Source organism: Balearica regulorum, chromosome 10 (genome assembly GCF_011004875.1).
Source record: "Balearica regulorum gibbericeps isolate bBalReg1 chromosome 10, bBalReg1.pri, whole genome shotgun sequence".
Taxonomy (NCBI): Eukaryota; Metazoa; Chordata; class Aves; order Gruiformes; family Gruidae; genus Balearica; species Balearica regulorum.
The window spans coordinates 10,934,523-10,954,454 of NC_046193.1; the positions used below are offsets into that span (position 1 = coordinate 10,934,523).

Here is a 19,932-nt window from a genome sequence, read left to right on the forward strand (position 1 = left end):
CCTGGCAGATTTCTCTCTGTACTTTCACACCGCCTGGATCAAAGCAGTTGCTGGGCTGCACTTGCAGAACGTGAGTGGGGTTAACTCATAGGCACAGCTGATTTGGGAGAGAAAATTCTTCAGCGGGCATTTCTTGGTACCAGTCCAGAAGAAAGTCCTCTGCCTTTGGTAGGTCTTGACAAATCTGCTTACCCAGCTGCACTTCCTGAACCTCATTCAATGCCCATGTGTTGGGGCCAGGCTCTTCGACGTTGGCCTGAGCTGCACTCTCTTCTGATTGCCCTCATTCTCTGTCCTTCCTCCCCTGCTGAGCTCCACAAGAACAGACACATCTGGTCCCTAGAGAGAGCATCTGCCCTCTCACAGCCTGTGAGTTTTGAAGTCTGTGGTTGGAGGACTGGAGAGTAGTTCCAGGTCCTCCTAAGAGAGGACACTCCTTAACCCAAAATCTCCTGTTGCTCCAGCTGTCTTTAGTTAATTACTTCCTCTTGTTCTGCTTCATGGCTTTATCCTTGGCTTTGTGGAGAGAGGAGAGGGTAAAGCAGCAAGGATGTGTCCAGTAATTTACCTGTTATTTTGAGTTGTGCTTCATTAAAATTTATGTGAAAGTTTCTAATTTCATGTGAAAGTTGATTGCACAGAGACCCATTAAGTGCAGTCTCTGCTGCTTTCATTCATTACCCCTTCTCACACTTACCCATGTACTTCCTGGCTGCAGTAATTAGGCAGTAATGCATGAGAGGCAGTGTGTTTCTGGGGGCTTATTGCCCACCTGGGGTGTAGCCAAGAGCAGTGACTTGTTCTCTGATGTTAAGAATGTGTTAAATGATGTTCAGATTGCTTATTAGTGGATTGAATTTTTTATTCCTCTGTCTGCAAGATTCATCTATCATACAGTTCAGTGGTGCAGCATTAGTTCAAAAACTCTCCTAAAAGCATATTATATTGATGCCCTTCAATGTAAGGGATCCTAAAGCACTTTTCAGCCTGTAAAATATTATAGGGTTGCCAACCCCATGCCACAGAAATAGCCACATTGTGCTGCTTGGGTGCTTCTGAGTGTGCACACTCACACACGTGTAAGGTCTACCAGGGTGAACGTATTTTAGTAACAACAAACCACCCTCAAAACAGGCTAGGGGACACTTCCTAGAAGAAGTCTTCATCCTCTACCCTTGCACAGCCTGATGCTGAGTGCTGGGAAGAATTTTTCCCTTCTGGCATGCTCCTGGCACCTGGCCATCCCTTCTTATGAGAGCTTGCAAGGCAATAAATTCCGGCGGGGCACTGCTGATATGAAGTAAGAGGATACTGGAGCGTGGAGCCCTTGGCTTCAGGGGGTTGTGAGCAGAGGTAATGTTTGATAACGTAAAACCTTTGCAACGTATTTCACAGTATTTGGCTGGCAGGACTGGAGCCCATATGTGAGGCAGGTGCACATAAAAAGCACAAAGTCCCGAGTGTTTCATGCATTGTTTCCAGATTTATTTCACCTTCTCTCTCCCTGCCCACCCACTCTGTGGGGCTGAAACTTTTCGTAGCCCTGATAGACTGTGGTTCCTCAAAGCTCCCTAGAGCACTAGTGTGAAATAGGAGCCCTCCACCATTTTATTTTTTTTTATTACTGTGGCCTTCAGGAAACAAAGGGATGTGTTGAACAGGTTTCTTCTTAGTTCCAGAACACAGTGTGATCATGACTACAATAAGCAAGCACTCGAATGTCAAGACTTTCACAGAAAAGCTGCTGCTGCTGCTGAACAGGGGAGGTGAGTGCGTGCAGCACTATTACATGCCTGGCAGGGGGTGCAGCTAATGGTGACTCAGGGAGACGAGCCCGGTGCTCATTAAGGGGTGGGATGTGTCGGGGATGCATGTAGCTGAGGAGCTGTCGGCTCAGGCAGGATGAGCTGCTTCCTGGTGAGTTTTTGAGGGTGACAGGCTGCGTTGCTGAGGATGGAACTGTACAAAGAATAAAGTGGTGCTGGTGGCATCTAGGAAGAGAGGAGAGGTGCCATTTTCATGTACTTCTGGGTCAGATCAGCCCCAGCTCACAGCGTGGCCAGCTGCAATGTGGGCAAGCTCTTGTCTGGGAGGAAAGCTGGTCCTGAGCCACTTCTGTCCTTGGACAGACAGGACTCCATCAGCGCTGGCACACAAACCTCAGCCGTGCTGGCAGTCATCTGCCCCAGGGGACAGATTCAGAGGGAGGTCTTGCCTTCCGAAATGCTGCTTAGAGTGGAACTTCCCATTTCAGAATCGCCAGCAGAGGGTTAGCTTTGTGCCTGCTCCAGGCGTAGAGTGAAATCCACTGTACATGTAGAGCTTTTGCAAAGCAGATTGCTAGAAAGCTGGAGATCTCCACAGGAAGAGCAGTGCCAGGTATTTCTGCCTGTGCTGCATGCCACTATTGTGCTTTCTAATACCTTCTGGAGCACAGGGGCTTTGCTGCCTGAGATTCATTTTGTTGATTTGCTGGTAAATAACTCATCCTGTGATGCTTGCAGCTCATCTTACTCTGGCTTTAGTTCTCTTTGGGGTTGCAAATCACTGTCTCCATGCTATATCAGCTTGAGGGCGGCCAGCATCTCAGTGCTCTTCTGTCTGGCCTCCTCCCAAAGCCTTTGTTTAGCCCATTCCCTGCCAGACTCACCACAGGGATCACCTTACTGTGAGGGGCTGGGGGAACAAAGCGGGGGGGGGGCATAACTTAATGAAGATGCTTCTCGTTTGCCTGCCTTCATGACAACTGCTGGGGGGGGAGGGGGCTGCAGTGTCCTAGAGCCCTTCTTGGGGGCCGCAGGGATGTGTTTTGGAAGAGAACAGGATATGGTGGCTCATTTGAAGTTGGAAGTGTTTCTTTTCTTGCTTCTCAAACAGTACTAGCCTGGTCTCTGTGGTGAAAGCTCATTTCTGGTACAGGCTCCGATGGGCTTTTCAGAGGGGTCATTGGACCAGACTTGACAAACCAGGGAGAAAATGAGTGGTAGCTGACGAGCAAAAAGGGGAGGCACTGAGAGGCGATGTGCTAATGAGCTCTCACCTGGGATGGTAGGTGAAACATAAACAATGATTAATGCTAATGCTAATGAGTTTGGTCTCAGCTTGGTACCCTGCAGAGCTGCCATCCTGATTACGCAGCTTTGTGCAAGGCACTAAGGTCTGCCAGCACAAAGGCGAGCCACAGGCCGGGAGTGGCTGGCCGAGGCCAGGGGCAGCCTCGTCTCCAAAGCCTGTAGGATCAGACGAAGGGATGTGCACTGAAGATGGAGGGGGGCTGACAATGGGGAGTGTGTGGCTTAGCACAGTCTCTCTGCCTCCCCCAGATGATCCAGTTTGTATCTTCAAGCATCAGCCTCAGCCACCGCACTCAGTGCTGAAGTTTCTGCAGGACATCTTTGCCAGCAAGGATACAGCCAGCATCTTCTACCACACGGACATGATGGTCCTGATAGACATCCTGGTGCGGCAGATTGCTGATCTCTCCCCAGGAGACAAGGTGCTCGCAGTAACCCGTAGGCACTGGGCAAGGGAGCACAGTCTCAAAGCAATGGTGTTTCTTCTGGCCCTCCGTGGGGCCTGCTGGTGCAGGCAAAAGTGGAGTCCTGGGGTGGGTGTGACATTTCTGGGTGCTCAAATCAGCCTTGAGGGCTGAGGAGAAAGGAGGCATTTATCCTGCCTGGAACACAGCAGTAGAAAGGCACGTTTGAAGAAAGATATGCCAGGCTTCTGGTGGTCTGCACACCTCTGTCCAGAGACCTTTGGGAACGAGGACCCTCTGTGAGTAGTAGAAGTAGGAGGGATCTCTCTGGTTTGGTATTGCAAAAGGCAGAGGATGTGCCCATGTTTGAGAGCGGGCGAAGAGCAGTGCTGGGTTGCTGTGGGAAGAGCAGAGTTTTCCATAGCTACTAATGAGCCTTAAGGAAAAGCAGGTGCCTCTGGAGTCACTCTCTGGCTGGTGGTGCAGCAGCAGCTGTTCCTGTGCTCATGCTGTAATGGAGGCTGGCATGCTTGTTTATCTCACTTTAAATCTTTCATTGTGCTCTGTGTTTTGTCTCCCCTCCCACTTGGCAGCTGAGGATGGAGTATCTCTCTCTGATGCACGCCATCATCCGCTCCACGCCCTATCTGCAGCACCAGCACCGCCTCTCCGACCTGCAGGGCATCTTGCAGCGCATCCTGGGGGAGGAGGAGGAGGGCCAGCAGTGCCAGATGGACAAACTGATCATCCTGGAGATTTATAAGGAGTTCCCAGAAATCTCTCCCGGTACCAGCTAACTGCCCCTCAGCTTGAACTGGAGTTTGAACCACTTGGATCGACAATGTCTCTTGTTGACACTTTCTCCCCATTCCCTTCCAGTACAGCTCATACCTTATATCCCTCCGTGCGAGGCCTAAGGTTGGGACAGCGTTCACCAGCCCTTTAGAAATGCCAGCGGCAGAAAGGGCGTGGGGTACCCCCGGGGCCTGGTGCTCCGGGGAAGTCGGAGCGGGGTGGGCGCTGGCGCGTGGTTTTGCCTGCGAGACTCGGGCAGGAGGTTTTTAGGCAGCTGTTGTTAGTGGGAAGGGCAGAGAGCTTGCGAGGGACTTAGCAGCTGGGGTGGGGGGGGGTGTTTAGCTGCGCTGGTGTCCCGAGGTCCTGAAGAGAAAGGCCTTTGCCTTAGAGTATCACTTCTTTTCCATGTGCATCTCTCTCCCTGCAGTGACCAAGTGGAGTTCGCTGGTGCTTGGAAGAAGCTTTCGTAACATCTGTTTTGTTTTCTGCTGCTAGTGCCAATGTGCTGCAGCCCTGCCAAGGGGAGGTAGCTCGCTCGCTGTCTAACACCTCGTCTAGTGAGACTTTCGCTCCCTCCTGGCCCTCAGCTTTGCCTCTGGGTAGCAGCCCACCTAGTGTCATAGAGGTCTTACCGCAGCAGCTGCTTTTTTTCAATCCGCTTCCTATAGTCACGTTTAAATCTGAATTTCTTGCACACTGTGGCAGCCTAGAAATAGTGACCATGTGGGTGACGCTGCCCTTAGGAAGCCTTTGGCCTGGACACAGCGCAAAGATATGTCCTGCCAAGTGAAAGCTGCTGCTTGCCACCTCTCGCAGTGCTGCCCCGAGCCGAGGGGCTGCGTGTGGGCAGGTGTGTTCTGTTCGTGAAGCGTGTGGATTTCTTGCCTTGAGCTTCATAGTAGCTCTGCCTCGCTGCCCTCCCTCTCCACGTGGCAGCCCTCAGAGGCAGTGTCAGCCTGCTGTCCAGTAGCTGTTTGTGACTACGCACGTGTGGGGAACCCTTATTTATATTTCCTCTAGGTTTCTAGCAAACGGGATTAACCTGTTTCCCTGTTACAGATAGTCACACGCACTAATGTGGGTCTCTTAGATATTTGTGTGCACAGTCTAGTCACTCCCTGTCCCCAGCTCTTCCGTTGCAGTATCCAGTGTAGGAGCTATTGGAAAGTGGAACTGGAAATACTGGGCACTGTATGTATTTTATTTTAACTTTTTTTTTTTGGCTTGAGGCAATGACACGAGCTCTGCTCTGCAGGCCTAGGCTCTGGGCACTGGGGCAGTTGATGCTTGGGAATGGAGGGGGTTGGCCTGGCAGCCAAGGGGGGGCGAGGACCTCCTGAAGTTAGCCTGGGAATGCCCAAGCTTAATAACCGCCCTCGTAGAGAAACCTATTTTTCCCCCTGTAAAAATGTATGAATGTCAAAAGGGATCCTGTATTTTCTTAAACACTAAATGTAACATGCAGAGGAATAAAAATGTCTTAAACTGGACTTCTGTGAATGTAGCCTTGCCTGCCCTGTCCTGTTGTGGGGGGAGTGAAGGGGTGGGGGCAGCATGGGTGCCTGATGCCTGCTAAGGCAAAGCAGTGGGTCCTGACCTTCAAGTGGGAGCAAATGCAGTAGTTCTCCCACAGTCAGCTTCTTGCATTGTGTTTTCCTACCACATTGCTGGCAGACGAGGAGTGGTGGAGGGCAGCAGCCCTTGCTGGGGACACAGCCATCGCCCCTGTGGGCCTGCCCAGCATTGCTGCTCCAGATGAAGGGTTTGGCAGAGCTGGACTCAGCAGTTTGCTTCCCGCAAGGCATGCGCAGCCTCAGCTGGCTCCTGGCAGAGCTGCCGAGGCAGCAAGCCCCACAGCAAGGGTTTAACGGTCTGTATCGAGTGCTAATGAATCACGCTTTGGCTGTGGCTGTCTGTTCCCAAACCTCAGCCCTGTGCGTGCTGCTGAGGAGGTTGCCTGGGATGGCAGGAACGTGTTGTGGTGGGAGAGCAGCGTGCGCGCTTGGTTAGCAGCAGGGAAGCTGGTCTCTGCTCCTGGCTGCATGTGGGGGGAGCCAGCTGGGCAGTGGGCTACAGCCCTGGCCAGGAGTAGGGGTGTAAGAGCTGAGCACAGGCTGTGTTGTGTGTTGTGTGTCGTCGTCCCCCGTCGTGTGTGTCCCCCCCCCCCGCAATGTGGGGGCTGCATCAAGCACAGCTGCCTGCCAAAATGGGGCTAGGGCTGTGTCCCAGCTCCTGGTTCTTTGGCCAGTATCTCCCAGGTGCTGGGCTTGTGGCCTTGCAGTGTGTCAAGCAGCACACCTGGGGAGGGAATCGCAATATGTGAGGGCTGCCAGCACTCAGGGGTGCCCACCCTGTGGTGGCTTTCCTGGGTTGCTCACTGCGTGTCCCACCTACAAGGTGAGCATCATCCTATCTGCACCAGCACCGTGCTGTCACCACAGCCAGGGCTGGAAGAGCTGGGGGGCAGCCTGCCATGAGGGGTCGGGGAGAGCTGCACCCACTGCCCAGGAAAGGCCTTCGCACATCGCAGGGAATCAAACTGCAGTGTGTAGACTCATTATCTGCAAGCCTGCTCTGCGCACAGGTGACAGGCACAGATAACATGCTTGTTTTGCTGTTAGCCGTAATAGGCCGCTATTTGAGCGTATCTCCCTGTATTGGTGTGATTTTTATTGCCGTGCAGCAGTGAGGGGTGTTGGGGGGCTGGTGTGGGGGGAGCGATGTGCTGCCTGTGACCTATGCCTCTGTTTTATTGTCTGGAATGATTCAATTACAACTATTTTGTGGCAGTAATACCCTGATGATTTTTCTCCTCCTCCTCTGAGCTGTCAGCTGGGTAATTAGAACAAATAAACTTGAAAGCCTTCATAATTTTTTAAAAGCATCGCCTCTCTCCGGATTGGGTTTCTTGACGGCAAATCCCCAGTTTGAGGAGGCGCGATGTATAATCCAGCCAGCAGCGGGGGCTCATGCGAAGCCAGCGCGTCCTGTCGCGTGCGGGTGCTGCTCTGCCCTTTACTAGATGAAGTTTCTTGGGTGAGCTGTGCGTGGGGCTGGGGCTGCTCTGCTGGTTGGCGTTAGCCTGATGGTGCCAGGAGGGTTTGGGTGGGTGCGTGAGGGCCTGGAAGGGGAGAACGTAAATCCCCACGGGGCACGGATGGCATAGCCGCAGCCCTATCAGTGCTGGTGCTGGACCGGCCAAGCTGGAGGTGATTTGTAGTAGCTGAGGAGTTAATCATAGCAGATTATCCATGTTCAGGAATCCTACAGAGTTTATAAATTAACATGCCAGCTTCTCCGGAGGCTTAGAAATTCACACCCATCAGGTGTCAGCCCTCAGCCTTGGGTAAGCACCATGGGAACTTCTCTCCAGCACGTGCTGAGCTGCACATTAGGACCCGCTTGGTATTTCCCTTGGTGGTCCTGAGATGTGTGCTCAGCCCCAGGCACTGGGGCAAGGATGAGCCCTGCCTGCTCTGCCCACCCTACTGCCACTGCCAGGTGGTGACCAGGCCTCAGCTCCTGCATGGGTAACGGTGGTGGAAGGGAGGCATCGGCCATGAGGATGGCGAAAGGTGGTTTGGGGACCTGTCGGGTGCCTTTGCACACCCTGCACTTGGACTAGCTTCCATGGGAGTGGGAGCTTGCTTGCAGTCAAACCCCAAATCAGCAGGCAGCATGTGCTCTCCCCACCCCCTCGTTTACACTAACGATAATTGATAGGGGACCATCTGTCACCATTGGTGGAACCAAAGGTGAGAGCCGGTGGCAGTCATGGTTGGTGGGGGAACACAGGAAGACAGGGCATTGGGCAGAGGCAAAGTGCTGGTGATGACAGGATTCAGCGCTGTGGCAGCACCGTGCGGGAGACCACGGCCCCGTGCGCAGCTGGTGCAGAGGGCACCACCACGGCAGTGGTAGCTGGTTCCCTTTGAGGTGCCCAGACCTGCCGTGCCCAGGGGTCAGTGCGTCTCCTCTGACCTCCTTGCTGTGCAGATGGCCTGTGCTGTCCAAACCAGCGTGCGGCTCTAAAGCAGCCACTCAAATTTCTGCCAAGGGACTGCAGGACGTTGCACAGCCTCGTTAGGTTTCCCGTGGGGTGGGAACGTGTTCAGCTCCCTAGGAGCGCTGGAGAGCGCGCGTGGCTCCTGCGGCGCTAGCATCGAGAACTGACTGAGCCCATCTCTGGTGTGAATCCATCCTGCTGGTAACTCGTGCATCTTTTTGGGACCTACATAGGGGCTGCACAAGGGGTGCTGGTGGTGCCCAGCCTGGCTGCGGTGTTGGTACGGGGGTCCCCCTGCTCCCCAGCCTACCCACCCTGAACCTCAGCCCCTCCAGCACAGCAGCATGGGGGGCTCTTGCAGCCCCCTTGAAGCTGGGATGTGTGTGGAGGCACCGTGTGTCCTGTGTACTCCCTGCCCTTCCCTAGCCCATCCTAAATTCTCCCATCTCCCAAATTTACTCTATTTTCCTCCCTGAGACGGCTCTTTGTTCCCTAGCATGCGCCCCAGCCACTGTGCCTCGGGCTCCTCTCTTCTTCAACAGGACACAGGCCATGATGTTTCCCCCACCACGGCGCTGAACACTAATGAGGACGTAAACCGCTGTTATTCCTAAGCTTATTACAAGCTTCGGTGGATTAGGCTGCGATATTAGTTGATTGAGATCAAACCAACAGCTAAGTTGCAAGGCTGATGCGCTAATGAACCATCCCGATGCAAGGGCCCCAAACTGAATTTTCCTTGGAAAACCAGGTTTTTTTCATGGATGCTGGAAGTAAAACCTGCAATTTTCTCCCCAGTGTTGATGCCTCACTCAGTGGGTGGGCACAGCTGAGATCTGCATGGGGGCACAGGCACGGGCCAGCTAAATCCCTGCCACGTGTTCTGGTGCCCGTGGGTGGCAGAGCCGAGTGGCAGGGGCTGTGTCACTGCTGCAGGTGCCTGGGCACCACTTGGGAGAGCTACTGCCCTGTGGCACGGGGCAAGGGGAGGCTTTTTCTCACGTGGACGGTAAAAAAAAGCATCCCTGAAGATGCTGAACTTGGTGCTGCTTGCAGATGGACACAAGTGGGCAGAGGGAGCTGTTAGGGCTGCAAAGCATCGGCAGTGCCTCTTGCCAAAATGCTGCTGCTCAGCAGAGAGGCTAACCCCACAGTCTCTTCTTGGCACCTTAGGGAAGCAGCCTGGCCCTGGGGATGCTAGCAGTGGCACAAGGATGCTTGCCACCCAGCACACTGGTGGTGCCACAGCAGGGGTGTCAGTGGGTGTCAGCAGAGGTATGTGCTGAGGACCGGCGTCCAGAGGCCACAGGATGCCTGCCTGAGGTGCAGATGAGTGCAGGACTAGGGGCTGGCTGGAGAATGCAGCCCCACATCACATCCTGGCCACCAAGCACTGGCCTGTGCCAGGGCGAGGGGAGGCTGGGCTGTACCACTAGGAGCCATCACCAGAGCTGGCACCGCTGGGCTCTGTGTGCCTGAAGGGGTGGCCATGAAGGGGGCGTCATGAGCCGGCTGGGTGAGGCAGGCTGTGCCAGCAGGCAGCTTGCCCACTGCCCTTCCGATGCTGGCTGGCGTGCCCTGCCTGGCAGTGCCTGTGCCTCACACGATGGCTTGGTGTGCTTCCCGTAAGGGCCAGTGCACTCTTGCACAATGGCCAGCACATCTCATGTGACAGTGGGCACACCTCACACTAGGGCAGGTGTGCTGCACGTGGCAGTGGCAAACCCACACAGTACCTGGCATGGGTGACACCAGGGGACACATCCCTTGCACGGGGACAGGCACGTCGCACAAGGGGACACATCCTCACACTGGGATGGGCAAGTTCCTCACCCCAGGGCACACGTCCCTCACACGGTGCCCGTTACCCCTCTCACCGGGGTTGCTCCTGCGCTCTGCGCGTAGACCTCGGCCGGCGGCCCGGAGGGCCCAGGGAGGCGGCACCACCGCAGCAGGGCGGAAGAGCGAGGCGGCCAGCGGCTGCCCGCCCTTCCTCAAGATGGCGGCGGCGGGGCGGGCGGGGGCGCGGGGCGGGGCGGGGCGGGGTGGCGGGAGCCATGTTGGGGCTGCGGGAGGAGCCGCCGCCGCCACCCCCGGCCGCAGCAGCAGCAGCAGCGGCGCGGCGCAGCGGCGCAGGGGGCGGCTATCGCCGCCGCTAGGCGGGGGCGGCGCCGAGCCCAGCCGCCGTGCGCCCGGGCCGGGCGGCGGCCGCCGAGGTACCATGGCGGCGGAGGAGCCGGCGGCCGCCCCGAGCCGCCGCCGCCGCTGCTGCCACCACCGGGGGCCGCCGCCGCCGCTGCTGCTGCTGCCGCTGCTGCTGCTGCTCCCTTTGTTCCCCCCCGGGCTGGGGACCGCCGCGCCGCCGTCGTTGGGCTGGGGGCCGCCGGCCCGCGGGGGCTGCACCGCCGCCGTGCCGTGCTGGGCGGCGGCGTCCCCGGCGCTGCCCGCCGTGCCGCGCCGCCGGTCCCCGTCGTGCTGCCTGCCCCGCGCCGCCCCGCCGCGCCCGCTCCCCTTCCCGTCTCCGTACCCGGGGCGGCGGGGGCGGCGCGCAGCCCCCAACCGCCACCCGCTGTTCCCCCAGTACAACTACCAGGCAGAGGTGGCGGAGAACCAGCCGGCGGGGACGGCGGTGGTGGCCGTGGCGGCCCAGGACCCCGACGGGGGCGAGGCGGGGCGGCTGGTGTACTCCATGGACGCCCTGATGAACAGCCGCTCCCGGGAGCTCTTCAGCATCGACCCGCGGGCCGGGCTCATCACCACCACGCAGGCCCTCGACCGCGAGAGCATGGAGCTGCACTACTTCCGCGTGACGGCCGCCGACCACGGGGCACCCCGGCTCTCCGCCACCACGATGGTGGCCATCGCCGTGGCTGACCGCAACGACCACGACCCCGTCTTCGAGCAGGGCGAGTACCGGGAGACCATCCGGGAGAACGTGGAGGAGGGATACCCCATCCTGCAGCTGCGGGCCACCGACGTCGACTCCCCGCCCAATGCCAACATCCGCTACCGCTTCGTCAATGAGCAGGCTGCCCATGCCGTCTTTGAGATCGACCCCCGCTCTGGCCTCATCACCACCAGTGGGCCAGTGGACAGGGAGAAGATGGAGAGGTACTCCTTGGTGGTAGAGGCCAACGACCAGGGGAGGGAGCCAGGGCCCCGCTCCGCCACTGTGAAGGTCTACATCACGGTCCTTGATGAGAATGACAACACCCCTCAGTTCAGCGAGAAGCGCTACATCGTCCAGGTGAGGGAGGACATACGGCCCCACACTGAGATCCTGCGCGTCACCGCCACGGACCTGGACAAGGACAACAACGCGCTGGTCCACTACAACATCATCAGTGGCAACAGCCGGGGCCAGTTCTCCATCGACAGCATCACTGGGGAGATACAGGTGGTGGCCCCGCTGGATTTTGAGGTGGAGCGAGAGTACGCCTTGAGGATCCGGGCTCAGGATGCGGGGCGCCCTCCCCTCTCTAACAACACCGGCATGGCCAGCATACAGGTGGTGGACATCAATGACCATGCCCCCATTTTTGTCAGCACCCCTTTCCAAATCTCCGTCCTGGAGAACGCTCCCCTTGGCCACTCTGTCATCCACATCCAGGCTGTGGACGCGGACTACGGCGAGAACTCGCGCCTGGAGTACAAACTGACAGGAGTCTCGGCCGACACGCCCTTCGTGGTGAACAGTGCCACGGGGTGGATCACAGTCAGTGGGCCCTTGGACCGGGAGTCAGTCGAGCACTATTTTTTTGGGGTAGAGGCTCGTGACCACGGCTCTCCATCTTTATCCGCCTCTGCCAGCGTCACCATTACTGTCATGGATGTCAACGACAACCGCCCTGAGTTCACCCAGAAGGAGTACTTCATCCGCCTGAACGAGGATGCAGCCGTGGGGACCAGTGTCGTCAGTGTCACGGCAATTGACCGGGACGTGAACAGTGCCATCACCTACCAGATCACAGGAGGCAACACGCGGAACCGCTTCTCCATCAGCACACAAGGTGGGATGGGGCTCATCACTCTGTCTCTGCCACTGGACTACAAGCAGGAGAGGCGTTATGTGCTCACTGTGACGGCCTCTGACCGCACCCTGCGTGACAACTGCCATGTTCACATCAACATCACCGATGCCAACACACACCGGCCCGTGTTCCAGAGTGCCCACTACTCTGTGAGCATCAACGAGGACCGGCCCGTGGGCAGCACCGTGGTGGTGATCAGCGCCACAGACGATGACGTTGGTGAAAACGCCCGCATCACATACTACCTAGAAGACAACGTCCCTCAGTTTCGCATCGATCCGGACTCTGGAGCCATCACTCTCCAGGCAGGACTGGACTATGAGGACCAGGTCACCTACACATTGGCTATCACTGCCAAGGACAATGGGATCCCCCAGAAAGCGGACACTACCTATGTTGAAATCATGGTGAATGATGTTAATGACAACGCCCCCCAGTTTGTTAGCCCTCTTTACCAGGGCATGATCTCTGAGGATGCACCTCCTTTCACCAGCGTGCTCCAGATCTCTGCCACTGACCGGGATGCCCACACCAATGGTCGAGTGCAGTACACCTTCCAGAACGGGGAAGATGGGGATGGAGACTTCACCATAGAGCCCACCTCGGGGATCATTCGCACAGTCCGCAGGCTGGACCGCGAGAACGTCCCCGTCTACGAGCTGACTGCATACGCTGTGGACAGGGGCATCCCTCCTCAGCGAACTCCTGTCCATATCCAGGTTACCATTCAGGATGTGAATGACAATGCCCCTGTCTTTCGTGCTGAAGAGTTTGAGGTCATGGTAAAGGAGAACAGCATTGTAGGCTCTGTTGTGGCCCAAATCACAGCCGTTGACCCGGATGAAGGACCCAATGCCCAGATCATGTACCAAATTGTGGAAGGCAACATCCCCGAGATATTCCAGATGGACATCTTTTCTGGAGAGCTCACAGCCTTGATAGACCTGGATTATGAGACAAAACCCGAGTACGTGATTGTAGTGCAAGCCACCTCTGCCCCTCTGGTCAGCAGAGCCACAGTCCACATCAAACTCATTGACCAGAATGACAACAGCCCTGTTCTCAAGAACTTCCAGATCCTGTTCAATAACTACGTGTCCAATAAGTCCAACACCTTCCCCTCGGGGGTCATAGGGAAGGTCCCAGCTTATGACCCAGATGTGTCCGACCAACTCTTCTACACCTTTGAGCGGGGAAATGAACTGCACTTGTTGATTGTAAATCAGTCGAGTGGGGAGCTGAGGCTGAGCCGTAAGCTGGACAACAACCGTCCGCTTGTGGCCTCCATGCTGGTGACCGTCACAGGTAGGGTGTGAAAATCATTAAACCTTTAGGGCAGCTCCTTTGGGGGGCCTGTTCTGCATCAGGGGGGTGGGTTGGCGACTGGCAACAAGATTTGGATTGGGTGTCCCTTCCAATCAGGGAGTACTGGAGGGGCTGGGAAGGGTGGCAGTGGGGGCATGCTGCAGGGAAGCGCTCTGTCTGAGGACAGAGGTGGTCTGCAAGAACAAAGCATTGATACTCAGCTGTGAGGATCGCTTGTAGCTGCTAGTGAGACACCTTTGGAGGTGCTGTCACCAGCGAGGCAGTGATGTGTGCTGTAGGGTGCTGGCCGGGCAAGCAGCTGGTTCCCGGGGTGGCCAAGCTGCCAGGCCCGGGGCTGGCACGCCGCTTTGCTCCCAAGCCCAGGTGGCTCTTCTTCCTGCCGGGACCGAGCGCTTCCCTGGCTGTGCTTGGGCAGGAGGGATTGAACTCAGCACAGAGGGAGTCCTCTTAAAAATACCTGTCTGCTGGTAGCAAACGGTTCAATCGGGATTCTGGCTGTGGTACCTACCAACACCAGCGCTTTCTGGTGCGGCTTCTAAAACCTGGTACCACCTTTCTGCAGCCAACTTAGTGTTGCAGGGGACAGCTGTGACAAACCTCAGAGCAAGGTGCTTAAAACTCTCACATCGTGTGTGTTGCCAGACCATCCAAATGCAGATGCTAGCGTTAGCTGCTGGGGTAGCTTTGGGGGGTGTTGGGGTCCCCTCCAGCCAAGCTGAGGGCAGGGCAAAGATGGACTTAGGGGCTTGTGTGTGAGCAAGCGGGACCTGGAGCTCCCCACTGCCTGAGCTTTGCCTTCACCATCAGCCTTTCTTTGCTTGCGAATGCATGATCTGAAATGGAGGCATCCGTTCATCGCTGAACCGAGGAGGGGCTCGGGGGGAGGGAGGGCAAGAGCCCTCTTTGGAGGGGCCATGCGCTGAATTACCAAGAGTGCCTGGGGAGCTGTATGTTAAATTGTGATGCTCCCCTGACCCTCAGCTACCAGCTGCCTTCCCTTTTCACCATCTCCCTCTCTGTATCCAGCTTATTCAGCAAGGGGAGGATTTCTTTCAAAAGATGGAGCAAGGACTTTAAGAGGAGACCTGTTCAAGGCAATCCTGCATGGCCAGCACCAGCCCGTCGGTGGATTGGGGCTCTTTGGGGGTTAATTGTAACCGCAGGGCTGGCTGAGAGTGGGTGCAGGCACACACATGGCCATCGCTGGAGATGGGGGGGTGATTTTGACCTTTCCAGCTTCTGCCCAAGTGTGTTTATCCAAGCCCTGCCTCCTGGCACACTTAACCCTGCACAAAGGCAGGAGACAATCACATCCCGAAGTCCTGTGTCGAGCCGCCTCGCGGCGAGGGGGCCCTTGCAATTAGAGTGTCGTCATCTTCCAGCGGGAAGGGAGACTGGGAGAGGTGTGCTCGCAAAGGAGGAGAGAAGATGGAAGGGGAAGAGCTGTACCGGGGAGGGAAATGAGACACTGGAAGAACGGGCCTTTTGTTGACTGTGATATTGGCTGTGGAGGTCTGGTTTGGTTTTTCCGTCTTTATTGTTTGAAGCCCCCCGCCCAGCTGGCAGCCCCGTTGGCCCCATGCTGTCGCTGTGTGCAGGGGGAGGGTGGGTGGGTGGGTGGGTTTGCAGAGCTGGCGGCCAGGACGTTCAGACCCAGCTGCATTGTTTGCCAGGGCTCAGCACCGCACCCGAGCACCTTCCTCATGCAGGAGGGCAACAGCACCTAGGTGGGTGCCCTGAGGGTCAGTGTCTGAGGAGGGGACAGCTTCCCTGCCTGCCTGTGAGATTTATGGTCCTTTTGAGGGAGGCTGGATGCTCCTAAAACACAGGGCAAGGGGCCTTTCTGCCTGCCTGTGAGCTGCGTGTGTTCTCAGCTCAGTCCCTTGTAGGAGCAAGGGAGGATTTGGGCCATCACAAACCAGTGCCTTTCCAGGAGGACTGACAGCCTCAGAACTGACCCCAGCTCCTCAGACATGTGGGCACCTATGGCTGCTAAAAACTGCTCTTGGCCGCCGAGGGCGCAAGACAGCGGAGTGGTGGGGCTGTGTCCATGGCCAGCAGCGCTGTGTGGGATCAGGACATTGAAGAAGACTGACATCATGTTGACTTTAAACCATTCCAGACTGGTTTCACTGGGCCAGGCTGCTGGGCTGGTGACAAGAGCGGAGGCTCAGCCACACACAGCTGTGGCTGCTGCATTGCCGCTGTTGCCCTCCAGCTCTTTGTATGCAGCTCCCCTTGGCCTGCAGCCTAGGAGTTTGCCCTGTTGAGGGGACCCGTTTGTCCACGATATCTCACCTAAAATTCCAGCCTGGCAGGGAAGACCCCCCAATGAGTGCATTTGTCCTGACTCCTATGTCTGAACACATCAGAGCCATCTTTTCAAGCTGGGTAAGGGTCCCAGGGCTGCCCTGGCCTTTCACAACTTGCATGTCTCTCCTCTCTAGGAGCCCAATCTCAGGAGCTTCCTTCCCTGTTAGGTCCATCACAGCTGCAGGTGCTGACCACAGAGTTAGGGTGGGAGACTTAAGGATACCCGCTTCTGGTTAGGGAACAGTTTGGGAGTCTTGTTGGTTATTATAATTTAGTCTGTGTCTTTAGAGCTACTGGGAAAGTGACGTTCATACTTTGTGCTGGGTGAGGGGAGTCTTATTTACTTCTGAGATCTCTTAACCTGTCAAGTATCATCAAATCTTGAGAGGTCTGTCAAAGCCCTTCAGAAGTGGTTAGGAATGTTCATCTTACCCATACCTGTCTTCTCCTTTCCTAGCTTCTCCATCTGGAGGTATTTTACTGCTGCTTAGCTGCAAATGTGAAAGCTACCTCATCTGTCCCCACAGCACCCTGCCATCTCTGGGGTGGCTGCTCAGGGTGTTGCAGGCAGAGCAGTGGCTTTTGCTCTCTCAGATGTTGGCTCTGCTGCCCAGAAGAGGAGAGGTGATGATACACTGGAGCCTATTTCTGAGCTCCTGGTCCCCCCAAGTGAGGGACAGGGGTGTGTGGGAGGCAGTTTGAGCAGAGCTGCCCTCTTTCTGATCCCTGGAGCTCCTTGGGAGGCTGAAGGCCAAAATGTTTGCTGTAGGGGAAGGGGAAACTCTGCTAGTGACTCCAAGGCTCTCTGGGTGGGAGTGTTGGCTGGACCCCATGCCTCGTGCCACATGGTGGGCTGGGGTGCTGCCCAGGGATCTGAAGAGCCTCTGGCAGCACAGGGGGGATGGGAGAGATGGGCTCTCGCCCTGGCAGACCCAGAAGACTGTTGGGCAGTGGTTGGCAGCCCTGCTTCCCCCAAGAGGTTTCCAGTGCAGGCCTGGAGCTCCATTCCCAGGCTGACAGCACAGCCCCCAGGAGTCTGCTGCCCATCCCGCTCTCTGGCCAGAGCTCTTTCTGAGGCTTCGCTGCTTTTGAAGCTGGTAATTGTCAGTCTTGGAAGTGCAAACACGATGACCTGGTGCTGGGGGTTGGAGCCCCTTGCATCCCTTCTCTCTGCTCCTTTCCCTGTGGGCATGTTTCCAGGGCTCCTCATTCTGCTGCATGAATATTCACCAGGCACCAGCTCTCCAGCCGCAGGATTTAATCAGAAAGGCTGAGCATTTGTGATTAAAATGCCTCCCAGGGGGGTCAGTGCCTCCAGCCAGCTTTGGGCTTTCTTTTGGTAGCTTCACCCCCCCACCCCCCATTTGCAGCGGGTCATTCTCTTAACCATCTGCTTCCCCTTGCACTGAGCGAGGGGGAGGCAGCCCTGGGTGTCATGCTGAGGTGAGACAGCGTGTTCTGGGGGAGCTTGCTGGGGAGGGCTGTGGAGCCAGGCCTGGCCCCGCATTGCCGTGGGGAACCAGGAAAGGGGCACTTGTGCTTTCCTGCTGTGGGCTGGGTAATGCCAAAGGTGTCAGGCATCCTGTGGCCTGCCTTCTTCCCTGGCCACAGCCTCCTTGCTCCTCAGAGGTGTTGCTGGACTCTGGATTGCCCCAGGACTCGGCATCGCATCAGCCAAGACCTAATAACACCCATAAATCAGGCAGACGTCTGCCTGCCTATTGCTGGGCACTAAGCAGCCCTTGGGGAGAGCAAGAGCTGTCCCCTGGGCCTCGCGGCTGCTTCCGGGTAAACCATGAGCTGGAGAGCGGGAGGCAGCTGGGCTCGAGCCAACCTCATGCTTGCCATGGCCAGAGAGACAAACTGCGAGGAGGGGACAAAGGGAGAGGAGAGGTAGTGGGGACAAGGCGCAGCTTCCCACTGAGGAGAGAGGTGGTGTCAAAGTGATGGCATCCTGTGGTGCTGCCTCACCGGGTGGTTGCTTGGGGAGGGTTGCCAGGGTGCTGGTGGCTTGGGAAGTATCTTACACCAAGCATGGCTGAGCCACACTTGTGGCTTTCTTCTCGCTCCTGCCTCCCAAGGGTTGGGTGCTCTTGGCAACCCATGAGCCTCTTGCAGAGAGAAGGTGCCTCAGGGAACGCAGGTGATGGCACAGGATCCTTGCGCTGACCCAGGCAGGTCTAAATCCCCTGGTGTGTCCAACCACGATGGTGCTGGACTGAGCTGTTTGGTAACTGCTGCTCATGCTGCCCTCCATGTCAGAGTTGGCAGGGTGTCACACAGAGGGGTGGTTTCTCACCTTTCTTCCATATGGGGCTGGAGCAGTTCGATTTCAGAGGGAAACAACCCCCCTTCCACCAGGAGATTAGCTCCTGGGTGACTGTACTGGCACTGCTGCTCTCCCAGCCCCCTGTGAGCCTTATCTCCAGAGCACCAGCCCCATCGTGCAATCTGGTGGTTGCGTTGGAATTTGCAGGGTCGCGAGAAAGCTTTGACCTTCTGAAGAGTAGAAGAGAGAGAGGGAAAAAAGGAGATGTTTCAATCTTTAAATCCTCCTGCACTGCAAACTTCAAATGGGGCTGGGGGAAATCAAAAGGCTTTGCGTCGCAGCAGCCATGGGAAGCGAGGAACAGTAAAGGCAGCTTGCTTTGCATGTGGGGCTTGGTGATGGGGCATGGACAGGGAACGGGGGCTGGCATTTACACCCCTGGTCTTCCTCAGGGCTGGGGCTGAGCGGGGTGCCAGGAAGCCTGCTGCCCCTCATGCCATCTTGCACTGGGTTGTAGGCGATGAAGTAGTGCTGAGCAGAGTCTGGCTGGGTTTGCCAGGCTTGTTTCACCTGTAGCCTCAGCACGTGCCGGCCAGGGCTGACTGGTGCCAATGGTCCAGTCCGTTAGTCTGTCCTGTGAGTCCTGGTAGCGGCGCATATTTGAGCAGCTGCCCAGGTTACATCTGTGTGCAGGAGATGTGCCACACAGTTACATCCCGCTTGGAAGGGTGGGCAGGGGAGATGCGGTGGCACAGGGCTGTGCTGCACCTTCCCATGGCTTAGGACAGGATCGCCTTGAAGATTGTGAGTCCCATCCCTGCTCTGAACAGCACAGGGTGGTGTCATACCCAGGCTGAGAGAGGGGCAGAGATTACAGTGTGTGAGTAAACAAGCAGCTCTCCTGGTTTCACACCAGTAATGCACTGTGGTCCCTCCAGGGCCACCGCAGGCTAGAGCAGATCTCCTGGCAGAGCGACTGACTGGGGTCATGTGGAAAAGAGAGTTAGTGACTGAAAAATAAAACCACTGCCCAAATTTCTGTTTGGGCAGAGAGGGGGAAGAGCAACAGCCTCAGCAAAGGGCCAGGCAGGTTGCATTTGGGCAGTGTAAAGTGGAGAGGCTGGGGAATGGGCTGTGGCAATTGTGGTCTGGAGGGGACCGGTGGAAGTTTTATCTGAGGGAGGTATGGGGCTTGCTGTCTGGCAGGTCCCCAGCTGGGGTAATTACTGTCTCTGTCTTGCTGGGAGGGGTGCTCTGTGCCCACCTGTGCTTGTAGCAGGGTATCCTGGAGGAATTAGGAACATGGTCACATCTGTCTGTCCAGCCCCCATCTTGGCCAGTATTTCCTAATTTGCAGCAGGGTATGACCCTCCAAGGGTCGCGGGATCTGTTGGGTTTCTGGGAGCTGGGTAGGTGGAGTGAGGCAGGGGGCCCCAAATAGCATAGCTGCTGGGGTGGGTGCTGCGGTGGGAGCTGTGTCATTACCTGTCTGGGCTGGTGCTGCGCTGCCTGTGCCCCTGCAGCCTGAGCTGCTGGCACGTGAGTGTGCCTAACGTGGGGGTGAGGTGCTGCTAATGGCCAGGGTCCTGGGAGAGAGCAGGCGGGCATGCTGGCACGCTCCAAGTGTGCGTGCATGCTCCTGTGTTTGTGCCTGGGAGATGGCTTGCGTGGTGCAGGGTCCCAAGGGGAGGGAGTTTGTTTCCAAGGAAAATAA

The 19,932-nt window shown here is 56.7% G+C and overlaps 2 protein-coding genes across 6 annotated transcripts in view; both read left to right on the top strand.

The window, feature by feature from the left end:
- The window catches only part of NCKIPSD (NCK interacting protein with SH3 domain), a 54,158-nt gene extending 48,395 nt beyond the window's left edge, over positions 1 to 5,763 (top strand). For all 3 annotated transcript variants that reach the window (XM_075762084.1, XM_075762085.1, XM_075762086.1), the window contains 3 exons: positions 1,674 to 1,766; positions 3,324 to 3,496; positions 4,072 to 5,763. In XM_075762084.1, the coding sequence (XP_075618199.1) occupies positions 1,674 to 1,766; positions 3,324 to 3,496; positions 4,072 to 4,275 (470 nt within the window). In that variant the 3' untranslated portion in view covers positions 4,276 to 5,763. The remainder of the gene's footprint in view (positions 1 to 1,673; positions 1,767 to 3,323; positions 3,497 to 4,071) is intronic.
- A 4,599-nt stretch (positions 5,764 to 10,362) lies between these two features.
- The window catches only part of CELSR3 (cadherin EGF LAG seven-pass G-type receptor 3), a 33,526-nt gene continuing 23,956 nt past the window's right edge, over positions 10,363 to 19,932 (top strand). For all 3 annotated transcript variants that reach the window (XR_012837026.1, XM_075762087.1, XM_075762089.1), the window contains exon 1: positions 10,363 to 13,615. Coding sequence is in view for 2 of the 3 variants with exons in the window: in XM_075762087.1 (XP_075618202.1) it covers positions 10,501 to 13,615 (3,115 nt within the window). In the remaining variant the exon portion in view is untranslated. The remainder of the gene's footprint in view (positions 13,616 to 19,932) is intronic.